Source organism: Melopsittacus undulatus, chromosome 8 (genome assembly GCF_012275295.1).
Source record: "Melopsittacus undulatus isolate bMelUnd1 chromosome 8, bMelUnd1.mat.Z, whole genome shotgun sequence".
In the NCBI taxonomy this organism is placed as follows: domain Eukaryota; kingdom Metazoa; phylum Chordata; class Aves; order Psittaciformes; family Psittaculidae; genus Melopsittacus; species Melopsittacus undulatus.
In genome coordinates this window covers 37,969,425-37,986,217 of record NC_047534.1, presented here as the reverse complement: position 1 = coordinate 37,986,217, position 16,793 = coordinate 37,969,425, and the positions used below count along the sequence as shown (strand labels likewise).

The following is a 16,793-nucleotide window of genomic DNA, read 5'->3' as shown; positions in this document are numbered from 1 at the left end:
CACAGCGTTATCCCTTATATTTAGGAGAGGTGTTCTCTTGCCTCTCCTAAAACATTCACACAGTAATAGCCATGATTTGGTTGGCCTGTCAATCAGCCAGAGAAAAGTCTTGAGTTGGATCCTGGCCTCAAGGCCATCAGTCAGCTGTCTGGGACCCAAACCACACCCAGAGGAATACAAAGATGGTATTCTGGATATCACCTATCAGCAGTAGTTTAATTTCTGTGGTTTGCAGCTGCTGAACTTTGTTAATGCTACTATATCTTTTTTTTTTTTTCATTGTGACACACCAAACATCTTAAAATTTGTGGCACATAATAGGAAGAGATTCCTACCTTCTCCATCCATCAACATTGCTTTTCCATTTTGGTACTGATATTTTCTGTATTCCAGTTTAGTTTTTCAACTGAGTACCAAAAGTGAAAGCCAACACAGTGATAGCCTTTGTGTCTTCCTTAAACATCAGCTTATTCTTTCCAAGAGCAAGAGAGTGAATAAAGGTAATCATGAACTTGAGCCTCTATAATGAGCATAATAGTCTGAGATACTGGTTCTGCTCTCTACTAAACTGGGACTGCACTGAAACTGGCAGGCATGTTAGAAGGTGACTGGGATTAGAGCTGCTCACTTCCAATATTTATATTGGTTGCAACCTAAGATTTCATTAAAAGCATGTTGCAGCTAAGTGCTCCTTCACTGAAGACTGGTGGAGTTTGTGTTGGCTGTAAAAGGGATGAGATTTTTCTGCTTTCTGTTATGCTGTTTTGAAAAGATGTATTGATACTACATGGGATTTGTGCCATGGAGTTGCTAGGCTCTCTTCACTGCTTTATGCAGACCAAGTGTTCAGCTGAATTAAAAAAATAAAAATGGGGTGAATGATGAGATAGTGGAGATGAGAACTTGACAGCTAGTGAAGAAAACCTGTGAAAAGATGAAGGGGATACAGAGGGGTGTATATTGTTTCTTTAAAGTGTGGTAAGTTAGTGCCATCTGCTGTTAAATAATTGACTCTAGCAGCTATAGCATTCCTCTAAAACTCAGGAGAAACCTCAAAAACTGGAACTATATTGCCTTTCATATCTGACACCCATAATAAAGATTTCTAAGGGAGATTTGGCATTGAGATGGGATATTCTGCAGGGGACTTGCATGTTACCAAAGAAGCTAGAAAAATTCTCCATCCAAGTTTTATTTGCCTGACTTGTATTGAACAAGGTGAGGAGGATTAGAGATGCAGATACACATACGTGTAGCACATGCAATTTCACCTAGACATTACAATATTGTATTCTTTTGATTCTTTTTAGTTGATCAGTATCTGAACCTGCACAATCTTTCATACTAATTTGTGGCTGTGCCAGTGAGTACAACATTAAGTATGAATTTATGAAGATGACCTTCATGACTGAAGTCTGCTAGATGGCTGGTGAAGGAACTATTACCTGTCATACGCCATAAGTAATCTCCCTAGAAGGAACTAATAATTAGTATTCTAATCACAGTGAGAGCTGCAGAAATTACTTGGGAAATCTCTAAATTTGCATTTCACGTGTCAGCTATGGTAAACTTCCAAGAATGTGCTTTATACCACAAATTCTTTTGAAATGCGTTGTCCACTTGTAAACATACCAGTCAATCAGGCCAGCCTGGCGAATATGCTGTGCAATTAATAGATGGAATTTTTTTTCTTTTCTCATAGATGCTTTTCCTGCCATTTGTTACCTATTAAAATAGCAGCTCCTTCATACATGTGCTCTGTGATTTAGAATATAAAGGGGAAGAAGTAGTAGGAGAAAGGAAGGAAGGATGGGCATAATAGTACTAGATGCAGTCTTCAACAGAGATTAGCAGCCTAATATGAGATTCAGCATCTCAGACAATTCAGTGGCCTAAAATCAGACAATTATGTGGGCAGACTGGTTTTCCCATTCTTGATGTTGTCCTGTAGTACTAGTTTTCCTACAGTCTACACTTCTCACTTCTCTGTATGCATTCCCTAATACCACCCTTTGTTTCAGCACTGGCTGAACCTTTATATATTGGAGATGTCATGTCCTGCCACCCTGCTACCCCTTTCTCATCACTACCTAAAATACTAGCATTTTACTCTTTTTACTCTGCTGCCATTTCTATTGTTCTGGCAATAAAGAGTTTATTGTCAAATCAAAGAAATGTAATGAATAGTTTGCTCTTCTTTTTTTTTTTTTTCTTTTTTTTTAATTCCCCTCACCCCCATCTTCTTTTGGTGCCACACTTCAATATGCTTCTAACTTACCTGATACTATGATTTCTTTGTTCTCCTTCACCATTTTTCTTGCATACTAACTGCATTACTATCCCTGCTCCCTACCACAATATGAACTTGGATTATTAGCCCAGCTCCTCAGAAGGCAGTAGTTGAGTCTCCTGTATGTTTACACTTTTGCTGGTTTGTGTCTTTCCTAGGTTCAGGAGTCTTTGCAGGGCATGGGAAGCAGCGCTGACAGCTGTGACAGTGAGACAACCCTGACATCGCATAGTGAGGAACAGAGGACACCGATAGCCAAGGAACTGCCCTGTTTCAATAAGTTTGATGAGGAGGAAGATGACGATGAGGAGGAGGATGATGAAGATGATGATGAGGATATTATCTCTCAAGTAGAGAGACGAAAGGTAGGGTCACCTGAAAACAGAAGGGGTGAAGACAGAAAAATTGTTGACTATGAAACTGAGCAAAATCAAGAGCGAGAAAGCAAGTCATCTCATTTATTGGAGACAGTACAAGGAGAAGTCAGCTCTAAAGAGGAAGACATTTCCACTGAGCAAAAACAATCGGAGCTGTTGGAGGAAAGCAGTGTATCTGAGTTTCCTCAGTACCACACACACCATATCCTCAAGTCAATGGGATCTCTGGAAGGTGGTGGCTCCTCCACATCATTAGTGGACAAGGTTCATGTTGCCTTGCAAAGAGCCGAGATGAGGATTGTCAGTGCATCTGATTCCAGGGCTGGGAAGTCAAAAGAACTCCTGAGAAAGCAGAGACTCTGGTTTGCTGAATCGGGCTATCCTCTGAGGCGGTCGCAGTCTCTTCCATCTGCATTGCTGAATCCAGTGAAAGTGGTGTCCTCTGTGAATGTACAGTTAACTCCAGGAAAAGAGACTCTGTGCAGTCCTCCTTCCTTTACCTACAAGTACACACGTGTAGAGGAAGACGAGAAAGCAATGTCTGAGAATGACAAAACTGAGGGTGAGGCAGCCTCCAGCCAGCCAGTGTGCAAATCCACACTGTTTATTGCACCTTCATCCTCCAAAAAAGAAATGCCCCAGACTGAGCCATCTGAGGAGCCCAATCCCACCAGGGTACAGAGCTGCCCGCTGCACACGCCAGCACACATGTCCCAGTCAACGTGTTCCCTCCATTCCCTTCCTGCTGAGTGGCAGGACAGACCGCTCTGCGAGCACGTGCGGACACTGAGCACCCACAGCATCCCAAGCATCTCTGGCTCTTCCTGCAGCACCTTCTTTTCTCCCTTCAGCTGTCCCTTCTCTCCAAGGCATGCTGGTTTTCCTCATCGACCTCATGCCATCAACCCACCCTCCACTTTGGAGATGCAGCTGCGCAGGGTCCTACATGACATCAGAAACTCTCTGCAGAACCTCTCACAGGTATGGGGAAGTCAAATTTTGCCCTTGGGCAAAGGGAATTCTTATTTTATCCTTAACAGAGCCAAGATGTCCAGGTGAATATTCCTTTGCATAGTGCAGTGGATCAGGAAAAAAAAGACATTTTGTGCATGTTTGATTTGCTACCATTTTAAGAGCTTCTGTTTCAAGTGGTAAATTATTATTTCCAGTGCTCTGCTACTTTTGCATTTCTTTTTGTTGTAGTTGACTGAGATTGTTTTTTGTTTCTTTTACCTTTATGGATATTCCTGGGTGGGAGGGAGGAACAGTGTACTCTATAAGCTATTATTTTAAAGGTGAGGGTCATTAGCTTTAGATTTGAAAATACATATTGACAGTCCTTTGACCTCTCTCTTCCTTTTGACATACTTTCCATCCAACTGATGAAAAGGTGGTGTTTTTTGATTGCCGGTTGCATGGCTTCCCTTAGATATCAGTGTTGATTGATCCCTACATGTCCTGTGGTGTTTCTTGCCAATTTTCTATGCTTTCAGCTCTGGCACTAGTCAAAACGTTCCTGATGTCATCAGCTGTTTATTAAGAATCGGTTTTGTCAGAGCATGTGAAATTTTCTCTGTCTCATCACTCAGAGAAGAAATGTTTTAAAATGCAAGCACACTTTTTTCCCTTACTGGTTTCTGCCACACCTTCTGCTGTTTCCCTCCTGATTGCCAGCTCTCCCTCTTCTACCATCCCTGTGCTGCTGTTCTCCTAGGTGATGATCCAGCCTGTGAGCCTGCAAGCTGTGGCAGGAGGCTACATGGGCAGGGTAGTTGCAGACTCTGCTTGCTTATATATGAGCACATGAAGATTATTCAGCTGTGGGGCTTTGACAATTTCTGTGGGTTTTATAGGCCTGCCTGTACCCTATTGCAGGTTGTAGGCTGTTGTGGGCTTTTTTAAACCCCTGTTATTTTGGGTTTTTTTGCCATTTGTCAAAAATTAGAGGCTAGTCCAGCCTGAATTTGGTTATATCAAATGTCCCTGTTTCTCAGATCAAACTCTGGTACTGTGACCATCTCAGCAGTGGAAAGCTGCAGTCAGCTGTGGTTTAAGTCAGCTGTTGCTCAAGGTAGTGGATGGTTTGCCTGAGAGTGTTTGCAGAGTTGATCCTTCTTTGTAAAATTCCCTTGTGTACCAGTTGTGACCTTGATTTGTGTAAGGTTACAGTGTGCTACAGTACTTGTACTGCACATACCATGCTAACTAAACCTGCTGAAGAAGAAAGCTCTGTATTAGATCCAAAACTCATGCTCAAGCTGGTTCAATTAAAAAAAAAATAGTATAGGAGGGGATAATAAAATCTCCTCGCCCACTTGTTCTGCTTCCAGCATATTTTGTTTAGTTCCATTTTGGGGGCTTGGTCCTTTTCATTGTGGAGGTTTGTATGAAAGTGTATTCCCTAATGCTGCTTTTTCCTGCAGCTGGAATTGAGTTTGGCATACAGCGTAATCAGCTGCTAAAGAAAAAGTTGAGATATTTCAAATATATGATTCTGATTTTAGGAAGGAATAAAGAGGAGTAGATACATTCCTGATAAAACAGGGAACAGAGAAAACTGGAGAGGAAAAACAAAACTTTCCCTTGATGTGATCATGTTTGAGCAAAACTCCTCTGGTTGAATGGGCATGGGTCAGATTTTCCATGGCAAGTAAATAGACCTTTGAATTCTTTCAAAATTAGGTTGGATAAGCTGTCTTTTTCACGTTTGAAGAGGTACATGTTTTTGTTGTTACCACTATTCTTTTTTTGTGCCATGTCACTACAGGTAGCAGCCCCATAATTTTATCTCGTTACTCTGTATGTTGGTGCAAATGCAAATAGAGATTGTTTTCATGAGAGATGATTAGCACAGAGGGGGTTTTGGATATAGGCAATATAGTGGGATTAAAAACCAAAATCAACAGCAACAAAAAGAAACAACCAAAGTAAGCACTGAACAAAACCTCACAACAAATGTGACTATAATCATGATGTGAAAATGGGACTCAATTTAATTTGCTTAGTTCTGGTTTTAGAGTTGTTCTTTTTATCATTAGCTAAGACAATTGGGACTACTGAGTTTTCAGGCATAAAATGCCTGGTGCAGGAGAAAGTTAGCTTTTATTTGTAATGAATGTATCAGACAGGATTAATTTGGTTTTTCACCTGCAGCACATTTGTATTACACAGCTTTGGTGCACATGCTTCAAGTTAAGAGCTGTTGCTGCCATTCTGCAAGGTTTCCTTGTCCCAGTACAATATTTACACAGATAGCAGAAATCACGATGCCAGAAAGGTTGTGTTTTAGCAGTGGCTGCTTTTGGAGTATCTGCATGTTTGGGCAGATGTGTTCATAAAGGAGTTCTCTGACTTTCCAATTTCAAATTGTTTGTTTCTTCCCTAGTACCCAGTGATGAGGGGTCAGGACCTTTCTGCTGCCACTGGTTACACTACTCAGAGATCATCCATTCTACCTCTCTACGAAGTAAGTGATCCCATTCACATAATGATGCTTAGTCAAAATAAAATACAAAGAAACATTCTGAATGTGCCACATATTGTGCTAATTTTGAACAGTTCCCTCTCTTTGCTCTTAAGAGAAACAGATGTCTGTGTCCTGCAAATAACATTTAAAAATGAATTATTTTAAATGTGTGGAAACCCTTTCTCGTGTTTGCTTCTATGATACATCTGAAAATGTTTTCTTGAATTACTCTGAGTTCACAACATGCAGCCTCTCTAGTCTACTGAAGTTGCTGAGGTTCTTCTTGACTGAAAGGGCACATCCAGGTAATTGTCACTAAATGCCCTTTTCTTCTTATTTTTTCTTTTACCCTCAGAATACTTTCCAGGAGCTACAGGTGGTCAGGCGAAATCTAAACTTATTCAGAACACAAATGATGGATCTGGAGCTGACGATGTTACGTCAACAAACAACAGTTTATCAGCACATGACAGAAGAAGAAAGGTAAAGTGGACTTAAAAAGGGAAAATACTCTTTGGGTAGTGTGCCATTGTGCCTGAAATCAGAGCAAGTAATCTGTTAGTTTCAATTTGAACAGGGATGGAGCTGAGTTTTTGCCAAAAAAGTTATTTTCTCCCTTCTTTATACTACTTTGCTCTAAAGTTTTTTCTTCTTTGTTTTTCCTAATCTCCAATTCCCATTAATTGATGATTATTTTTTGTCTTCTTTGTTTCTCCAAAGTGATTTTAAAGCTTTAGATTTTAAAGACTTTTATCATAGGATATGTGAACATAAGATATTGGCAGGGGAGAAAGCCTTAAAGATTTTCAGCTTGCATCCCACCCCGTCTATCTTTGTATATGTAAATAAAGAATTAACACTGTAGCATTCAGATTCTTGTCCAACTTAGGGTGGCCACTACAAATGACATTCATATTCTGGGTCTTTGTGTTTGGAATCACCGTGAGTCACAGCAGCAGCTGATCTGTAACAGTTTTCAAAACTGCTTGTAAATTTACTTAAGTTGAATAATCTTTTGACTAATCACTTTTAAAGTAAACATGTTTGAAATCAGTTAGCCTTCTTAAACAGTGGTGTTCTGGCCAAAATGTAGCTACAACTGTGTGGGAATCTAGAACCACGCAGGAGAAGTAATATGCAATTGCTGCATTGCTCTGTGATTGTGTTTGTTACTGGTTTTAAATTTTATTTGGTTAGATACATCTATAAATGTCAGTTTCATCTGCTTGCATATATTTAAGCATTTAAAGCTAAAATTTTTGGAGGATGTCCAGTTACATTATGTTGTTTAGTTGTTTGCATGAAGTTACATATATTTTCTATAAATGGAGAAAGACTTTTCCTCCATTTAGGTGTTATTTTTCCATGAAAGAGGAATTTTCTGTGTTCCATTTTGAATTCCCTTGTGTGAAGTCTTTTACTCATGGGATTGTCCTGCTCAGTTCCCCCTTTGTGGTGTGCAGCTGAGTAGAGTGAATGCCCTTGTTCTTTCTGTGATGGCCTTGGTATAGATACGAAGCAGATCAGCTACAGAGCTTGAGAAAGTCTGTCCGCATGGAGCTACAGGAGTTAGAGATGCAGTTAGAAGAACGCCTGCTTGCTTTGGAGGACCAGTTGAGAAGTCTGCACATGTCTTCACCTTACAGACCTCAGACACATGTAGTAAGTACTACTTATGCAACATCATATGTTTTCTGGGTGTAATGTTAATAACTCATAACTGTTAAAACTCTTACAGTGGGATGATATCTGGAGAATCTATTGATGTGTATTATCAGGGGACGTATGTTTTTTATTTTCAGTCAGTGTTTTGTCTTGGGGAAGAGATGTTTGAACAGGGGGACATACATATCTTCTGGGGCTTTTAGCTCTGAGATTTCAGACCTCTTTTGTCAGTGCTTTCTTCTTTTACCTTGTCATGATTCTGAATTCTCACAGTTTTGGTAGGTAGTTGTCATGTCTAAAATCCTTGGGGGATGGTGATGGTCTTTCTGGAGTTCCCCTACACTGATTTCCTTAGTTGGGCAATGTGGGCAGAAAGATGAGAAATGCATCTCATGATGCATGAGAGTATTTCTCTCCAAGGAAGTGGGGTGTGCTTCCCTTCTACTTCTGCCAATCCATGGAACAAAATAACACAGGAAAATCCAGTTGCCATCTTTATTTTCGTTCCCCTCCATTGCGTTTTGTAGCTTCTTCAGATGAACATGTGGCTCCCCACCAAACAGTCAGAGAAGTTCTGCTCCCACCAGCACTCTGAAGCACAAGAAAGGGGATAAGAGAGACACTTGCATATGTTTATTGATGGCATGTTGATAAACTTTCTCTTCTTTTTCACTCAGTGAAAGACTCTTCCTCTTTTTTTTTTTTCATGGCAGTTCTGTCATCAGCCAAACAAAAGAAGTGCAGGCTAAAAGTATCATGTGTTCTTCCTGGGTTCCATTCCTCTTTCTTGTCCAGTTCTCTTCTGTAGAAATAGCACAGGCACAGGCAACATCTTCCTCTACAGTATTTTGTCATGGGAAAAAAATTGAAACCCAAGAACAGGAAAATCTGATTCTACTGTGATCCCAAGCCAAACTTGCATTCTTTGAACCATATAAATATCTCTTTATTTGTAAATCCTTTTATAGAAGAGGGCCAGCTTTAAAAATGACTGAAATAAACTTTCTCCAACCAGCTTTGCTTCCTGTTTCCAAGTTTCTGCTTTTAGAGAAAGCAGTCTGAGACACGGCATATTTATATTACCTTCTGACAGCTCTAAAAAAATCCCCAATGTATTAACTTGCCTTAATTTTTCAGGGTATGTATGGAAGCAGAAGTGCTGACAATCTATCATGCCCTTCTCCATTGAATGTCATTGAACCAGTGAGTAATTGTTGTGTGCTGTATGCTTTACTAAGAAAAAAGAACCAGGAAGGGAGTTCTTTAAAAAGGTTTCAGGAGATTCATTTGACACATCATCTTGGAAATACTTTACACACTTGAGGTGTTCTGTTGAGAACAGCTGCATTTTCCCTTAAGAAAATTTAACCATAGCTGTAAGTAGCTGCGAATTCTTACTTGTTTTTAAGAGGAAAATGTAAAAGTAAGATGTTTGCATTTAGTTGACTTTTCTAGGGAAAATTATTTCTTAGTTTTTCTATGCATTTTATGCTGCTGAAAACAAGTAGTTAAAAGACTGCGGAAAAGAAAGAACAAACCTGAATTGTTTGTGCAAAGAAAAACAAAATCAAGCCTTTATGTGTGTCTCTGTCAATGGCTCTGGCAGAATGCATCCATATTGCAAAAGTCAGGGACTTGGGGAACTGCCACAATCTGTATTTATGTTGGCTTATAAAAAAGCCCATTCCTTTTTATGATCCTCTTTGTTGCAGTCATAACGGCAAAGCGTATATTTATTTTATAGCTGTATTTGTTGCACGGAGGGAATGAGTAAGTGATTGAATAAATAACAGGAAAGTATAGTTGTGTCTCTGTGTGACTTTTTCATATACTTATTCAGGACCCTTTCTTTTCTGAATCCTCAGGTCTCCGAACTTATTAGAGAGCAGTCATTTCTGAAGTCTGAACTGGGTTTAGGACTGGGAGATCTTGGACTGGAAACTCTCCCAGCAGAGGGTGCAGAGTCTGTATTCTCCCATGGAAACTCTGATTCCTCTTCAGTGTGCTCCGGTCACACAGGTAGAAAAGCTGGTGCTGGATCCTCTGAATTTACAGGAAAGTCTAAGAGTCAAAGCAAGAAATTATACCGAGCTTCTGTTGCCTTAACACCAACTCCCCCAGTGAGAGCAGGTGCTGGACAGCAGGTGGAAAGCTCTGAGGAGCCTGCAGGCTCCAAGCCAGAGGTGGAGCAAAAACTTGAAAAAGTCCTTCTCATGCCTTCGGCTGATGAAATCCACAAAGCGGTGGAGCAGGAGGAGCTGCAGCAAGTCATACGGGAGGTGAGGACAGAGAGGCTGGGATCTAGGATGTTTGAATATCTTACTAAAACCTAAGGACATCCTATTCTGTAACTCTTGGCGACTGGGCCAGGGCTCCATCTGAAGGCTCAGAGCTTGTCACTGGATATTCAACCTACACCTGTATTCTTGGGCAAAGCAGTAGATGGTTTTTTTCAGTAATAGTGGTTCGCATGGCAATTAATAATTAGTTGCTACTCTAAGTCTAGATGAAAAAGAATTTTCCACCTCTACTACTTGGTTACACAGCAGTATTTCAGATTCCCAGGAGAAAATCTGTATTTGCTTGCTAAAACAACAGATTGGTGAAATAATGTTTCTAAACCAGCTCCATAATAACTTTAAAAATACTTTCCCAGTCTCTCTACCCCAAACCAGTAAGGACTGTAGGAGTGTAAGTGAAGCAAGCTGAAGTCAGATGAGAAGTTATTTCAGACTTCAAGACTGATGTTGACCAATGCTGTTGGACTAGTTTCATTGGCAGTCAATGAAAGTTAAGGTTGTTTGCTTATTTTTCCTAAACAGAACTAAAACTGCATGTTTCGTTTATCAGTGGCATGACAGAAAGCCTTATGGCAAGTAGTATAAATGGAAAAAGGAAGAAAAAAAAACGCCTTCTTATTGTGAAAAGCAGTGCCTGTGAGAAAGTGGTGCAAGCTGTCTGCTGTGAATACAGAAATGAGAATTGAGTACCTGTGGGTTTTATTCCCTCTCCTTCACTGGAGAATGCCCTTAGCAAAGGGTCACTGGACCCTTACCCTTTAGTTCATCCCTTGAAACTGTATGGCTCTCTTGTAAACCGCTCAAGGCCAAGAGAGGTGTCATGTCAGGAATGTACAACAGGCTAGGCTGTAATGCTGCCTGGTCATCCAGGTCTGCTTGCATTCAGGCTGTAACTGGAACAAGCTTTGTCTTAAAAACATGAGAGGCAGCCCAGTCATCTCATGATAAAACAGGAGCTGTGATCCCAGAGGAATCTTTTGCCACACCTTCGCCCTTGCTCTGTCAGTGCTGAAAGATGCAGAGTGTACTAGATCCTTTTCCTCATCATCTGACCACAAGACTGCTGTGTCTCTCTGCAAAGTGGAAGTGTTTTCTTGGTCAGCTGACTGTGTAGGTACTTTACACTTGCACAGTGAGACTGTGAAGCAGTAGAGCATTACTAAGGAGTGTTCTAATGAAAGTGATGGTATGAAGATGAAGCATATGAAGATACTTACTTTGTTTACCTCTGGGTAACTCCATAAATAACCAGAGCTGAGAGTGCAGAAAGTAATACATAGCCAAAAGCATTAACCATTGGTGAACTGCTGGTGTTAAAAGAGGATGAGATATTTTTCATGCCTTGCACTTTGCTGTTGACTTTGCAGTGAAGCCAGGATATTGCATTTGTGTCCAGCCCTTCTGTTAAAACCTGCATGTCAGATGAGTGTTGTCATGGTGGAGGCCTGCTGAAGGAGAAACTGAGAGGAAGGAGAGAGCTGTAATTCAAATGTACCGTAAAAGCAGAAGAGACAATAAAGAGAGCTGGAGTCAAAGTACAGAGTTATTTCAGTCAATATTTTCCGAGGTTAGCCTGTGGGAAAGTTTCTCTTTAACTTCACTAATTGATAGCAAATAAAGATGTGTACTTTTTTACACAGAGATTGTTCTTTGGGTTGTGTGGTACTGAGGACATTGTAATGGTGACAAGAATCCGCACTGAACTGAGAGGCTACTATTCAAAGATGAGTAGTCAGCAAATAACTGAGCTTGACTCACTTTGCAAATGTTTGAGCACACAGAGAGATTGTCCCTCAGTTTAACTTCATTGTCAGCCTGTTTCAGGTCACCTCAAGATTCTCAGCATGAGACGTTTTACAGGCAGAGTGAAGATGCATTGGCTCAGAGCACCTGGTAGATTTTCCCAGATCTAGAATATGCTTTTAAATACTGGTTAGGAAAATCTTTTATATTTCATAAGAGCTAAAACAGCATAAATTGAAATGCATTTTCCTGAAGTAGTCCTGTTGTTATCAAAGGAATTCCAATTTCATTTGCAAAAGCAAGAAATCTGGTAGAATGCATTCTTGATGTATGCACTCAACAAATGTTAAACCCTAGCTTATTCCTCCCATTCTCTGTAGCTGTATGACCTCGTGCTGGGGAAAGAAGAGTTAGTCAGTGTTTCAGAATATGCCTGGGTGGGTTGTAATGCATGTGAGCTTTGACCTGTAACTATTTGCTGGCACTAAAAAAATCCATAGTGTTAACCTCTAGTGTTAATGGACTAACTCCCACCTCTAGTGTTAATGGACTAACTCCCACGGAAAAGCATTCAACAACGTGAAATGTTAGAACACCAAACAGTGGCCCTCTTGTTTTCATGAAAATACAGCCTGACCTCCGCTGGAGTATCACATGAAGCACTTAGTGCTTGGGTCTTAGGTCACAGTGTTGCTAGGAGTGCCATCAGGCCCTCTCACTCTGCTCTTCTGCAGTTTAAAAGATGTGATCATTTAAAAAGCTTTCTGCTTAAGGGCAATGCAGTTTTTGTTTTTCCCAACAGTTTTCCATTGTGAATTACATTTAATGAAGTTATACTTTAAAAAAATATTATTTTCCTGTCAACATCTGTTTTAAGAGGCTGTAATGGGAATTATGGGACAGATAGTCTGATAGAGAATCTTCCCTCTTCTGTTTTCCATTCAAATCTACGTTAGCTCAACACCAATCAAATATGTCTGTTAGTTGTTCATACTTCCCTTGTGCAGGCATTGTATTCCTTTTCTTACTATCTTGAGTGTAAAAACTCACCAGCTGGTGCCCTGAAGTGGCACAAGAAGAAAAACAGCATAGAAAGTATTTATTGTAATTATAGGAATTGTATGAGGACTGTGCAAAGCCTTATGCCCATTTTCCATCAGTAGGTGAAGAACACCCATCTCCAGAACTGACACTGTGGCACATCTCACTCTCAATCAGTTCATTATTTAGCAGCAACACAATATTGCAGTAAAGATAATTCTTTCATAGGTAGATCTAAGACCATTGGGTTATTGTAGTAAATCTATATGTGAATGTGGTACTGTGTTATTAATGCAATACTGAATATTGGTGTTGTATCAACATAGTATATGTACCATAAATGAGTGGGTTCTCTCCTCTTTCAAATGATCAATTTTTCATTCAGCTGCTAAAAATACCAGTGTTCATTGACTGCTTTCAGTCTTTTGTATAGAGAAGCCTTGGCAGCTGACTCTGCCGTCTGCAGAGCAAATGGAAGGTGCACCTTGCCCTAAATCATTTATGATGAAAAAGGCAAACATTGGCCATTGTCGTGACACACACATGGGACTGAGTCACTGCAGGAATTGATGCCACACTCTCCATGCAAGAATTACCTTGATGTGTCTGGAAAAGAGGGAGGAAGCAGTTGCAGTGGAAAGAAGTAGTGGAGGGTGGCCTTGTTTTCTGGGCAGGAAGGTGAGAACAGCAGGGCTCAAGTAATTCACCAAGGACAAGCCAGAAGTTGTTGGAAGAGCTGAGAATAGAACATGAGCCGCTTCCCTTCCACTCTCCATCTTGCCATAAGACTGTCATACTAAACCATTTACTTGCTAATTTGGGAAGCTTTTATCAGTTTTCTTTGGAAAGCGAGGTTTATTTTTGTCTATCCGGTGAGACAAGGGTGCAGAATGACTGTTTTGTAGTGTACTTCCAGGCCCACCCCATGTGATACTGGGGAAGAAAAATGGAGAGAGCAGTGCAGGAATCTCTTGTGACAGTGACCTGCTGGGCATCTGGGGTGTGGTGTGACAGGTTTCCCTGTGTCTGTGTTTCTAAAACACAAAGTCCTTACTGCATTTACAGTGGTTCTGAAGACATCCTTTGTATATCTCTCTGTGCATTGGCATAGACATCTCAGGACTTGTGGCTGTCGATAAACCAGATCCTGTTGCACACTGGCTTTTCTTTAGTCAGTTAATCAGCAAGTAATCCAACTGGAAACCTGTTTCCCAGTAATATTACAGTCTCTGAATTTCTGCTTGATGCAAAGCAGTAATGAAAGGAGGAACTTTGCCACTAATAGGTTAGGGATTGAATTGCTTGCCAGTGAGAACAAGGGATAAATAACCTGTTGCTAATGCTGTTGCCACCCTTCTGACGTTGTTGCTTAATCCCTTTGACGCACCAGGAAAAGGGGAGACTTAGAAAAAGAAAACTGTATTGCTTAACTGGGCTGATGAGGGCCTCTGTGGGTGATCCCAGCATCCAGGCTCTGGCTCATACCCTGCTCCACTCTCTCACGTTGTCATCCTTGCCTGTCCTTGAAGCCACATCTGGCTTGTTAGTCCTTCCTGAAGACTATCCAGAATATGTATTGGTGCCAAAGAGTTCTTGCACTTGCAAGCAGCCAGTATATTTCTTTGTAATGCCCTGCTCCTTTCCAGCGGAACATGCTCTTGCAGAACGGGGGTTTGCATCCTTTTCTCATTTGTTCCTTTTACTGTAGCTACTGGTGCTCTGCTCTTCCTTTGTTCTAGCCTCAGCCACACTCAGGTGCCTGCTATTAGTAACGCCTAGGTTTGTTTTATGTAAAACTTAATGAGTAAATTCTCTGTCACAATCCAATGGAAAATAGTGTTTGCTGGCATAGAGCATATCGTAGTGGCCAACTGATGATGTCAGCAACTATTGAAGTTCTCTGTCTTTGCAGCTAAAAGTATATAATTAGGATTTGTCTCCTTTTGATTTATGTGAAAAAAAAACAACTCATGTTCATGGACTTGGACCTTTCCTGCTGCATAATCTGTTTGTGAGGCAGATCAGTCCTGCCTTCTTTTCAGGAGATAATGATTAATGACAAAAAGTGGTGCATTTGGGGTGCCTTTGGTGTTTGTATCCTGAAATGCTATTTTCAGAACTTTGCATAGTTGAAATGTATCTTTCTTAACATAAAACTAGTTATCCTAAGTGTAAAACACATATTTATATATTTACCATCTGGAAAAATAAAACTGTTTGGGTTGTATTTATGTGATTTGTAAGAACTTTAAAATCAATAGTTTATTTTGTCCGAGAAAACCTCTCATGTTTTTCTGTTTGCGTTTTTTGAAAGTTGACCTTGTGATGGTATGTGTTTTCATATGCTGATAATGTCAAACATATCTGCAATATCTTTTAGTTTTATCCTTTGGTCATATAACTTACTGACCTTAAAACTTTGGCTAATCCTTTTCAGATAAAGGAATCTATTGTTGGTGAAATAAGACGAGAAATAGTAAGTGGACTGTTAGCAGCTGTATCACCCCAAAGCAGATCTGCAACTGCAAAACAAGATACACAGCCATGAAACTGGTACTGCAGGTAATGCTTGGGAGCCAGATCGATTTATTATTTTTTTTAATCATATGAAATATCATGGTTATCTTAAACCTTGCTTTGTTTGCATTTTCCCTCTTGAAATATAAGTGATCAAAATTGAAGTTCATTAAATATAGAACAAACAAAATCAGCTGGTTTATAGTTTGGTTTGTCTGCTGTCAGTGGTCTTTGATTTTTGATTTCAGTGTGTTCTGTGATAACTTTGCATGCGAATGCATCATTCAAGAGAATTTTTCTAGTTTGCCTGCCTTAGGTATTAATTATGATCAAAATGCATACTTAAGCATATAGAGCAGACTTCTAAAAATCTAATTTAGCTATTCGTCTTGCTTTTTCTTTTCCATAAGGTTGGATGTAATCTGAAATGCTGTGGGATTCTGCTTGGGGCAGCATACACTGGCGAAAGTGTCAAGTTATTTTGCTTCAGGAGGTGTTAAAGCTGCTGAGATAGGCTACTGTACTCGACGCTTGGTTCTACGATGTGTACCTTTCCTTGAGTTCATCTGTAAAGACTTAGACACTTTACCTAGTTCCTTACCTTCCTGAAAGCAAGTTTTCCTTAAAAAAGCTGTGGCTCTCTGAAAGGTTTTGTATTTATTTGTATGTCCCTGTTGTAAATTTTTGTGTAGCTAATTTCTTTGTCTAATGATACATCATGAAACTTGAAGATTTCCAGACGTAACCAGTTTATAACTAACATACATGTGCTTAGCCTATCTTTTTTTAACAAAAAGAAAAAAAAACCTAAAAAAACCCTCCCCCAACCCTCCCACCCCCCCCCCCCAAACCCACCATGACACAAAGCTCCCCAAAACACTGACCTCTGTGAGGTATTTATTGTGCAATAACTGATCCACTTTAAGAGCTTGAAACAACCAATAATGGTTTCACTGCTGTTACTTAGTGCCACTTCAAAAGAAGGAAATGATCCTGTTGTAAAAATTGCTGTTAATTCTCGCCGTGGTTACAATTAGCAGAGTGGTAGAATGATAGGAGGTTACTTAAAACTACTTAAAGTTCTGACACTGAAAGCCTTATCTTTGTGTAGAATACAACCTTTTAACTAATTTTATTTGCTTCCTTACTGTTTGCCCACCCCTCTATAGAGAAGTGCCTTATTTTAAGCACTGGTTTTTGTCTTTGTGTTGTCTGCACTCAGTCATACCAAAAGAGGTTCTCTTCTGCTTCATATTAACCAAAATGCAATAAAAAGTACTGACCTGAAAGTAATTACAATGTGCAACTTAAAATGGATGAACGACCTTGCTTGTATCATGGGGAAAATGGAAGAAAAAAATCTCTTTTCCTTCCCCATCCCTTGCTGAGTGTAT

At 40.0% G+C, this 16,793-nt stretch overlaps 1 protein-coding gene across 2 annotated transcripts in view; it reads left to right on the top strand.

Moving 5' to 3' along the window:
• Positions 1 to 16,228, top strand: part of ITPRID2 (ITPR interacting domain containing 2) — a 38,765-nt gene extending 22,537 nt beyond the window's left edge. For both annotated transcript variants that reach the window (XM_034065159.1, XM_034065160.1), the window contains exons 12-19: positions 2,449 to 3,648; positions 6,053 to 6,133; positions 6,489 to 6,616; positions 7,645 to 7,795; positions 8,936 to 9,001; positions 9,664 to 10,077; positions 15,320 to 15,444; positions 15,810 to 16,228. In XM_034065159.1, the coding sequence (XP_033921050.1) occupies positions 2,449 to 3,648; positions 6,053 to 6,133; positions 6,489 to 6,616; positions 7,645 to 7,795; positions 8,936 to 9,001; positions 9,664 to 10,077; positions 15,320 to 15,430 (2,151 nt within the window). In that variant the 3' untranslated portion in view covers positions 15,431 to 15,444; positions 15,810 to 16,228. The remainder of the gene's footprint in view (positions 1 to 2,448; positions 3,649 to 6,052; positions 6,134 to 6,488; positions 6,617 to 7,644; positions 7,796 to 8,935; positions 9,002 to 9,663; positions 10,078 to 15,319; positions 15,445 to 15,809) is intronic.
• Positions 16,229 to 16,793: the final 565 nt, after the last annotated feature.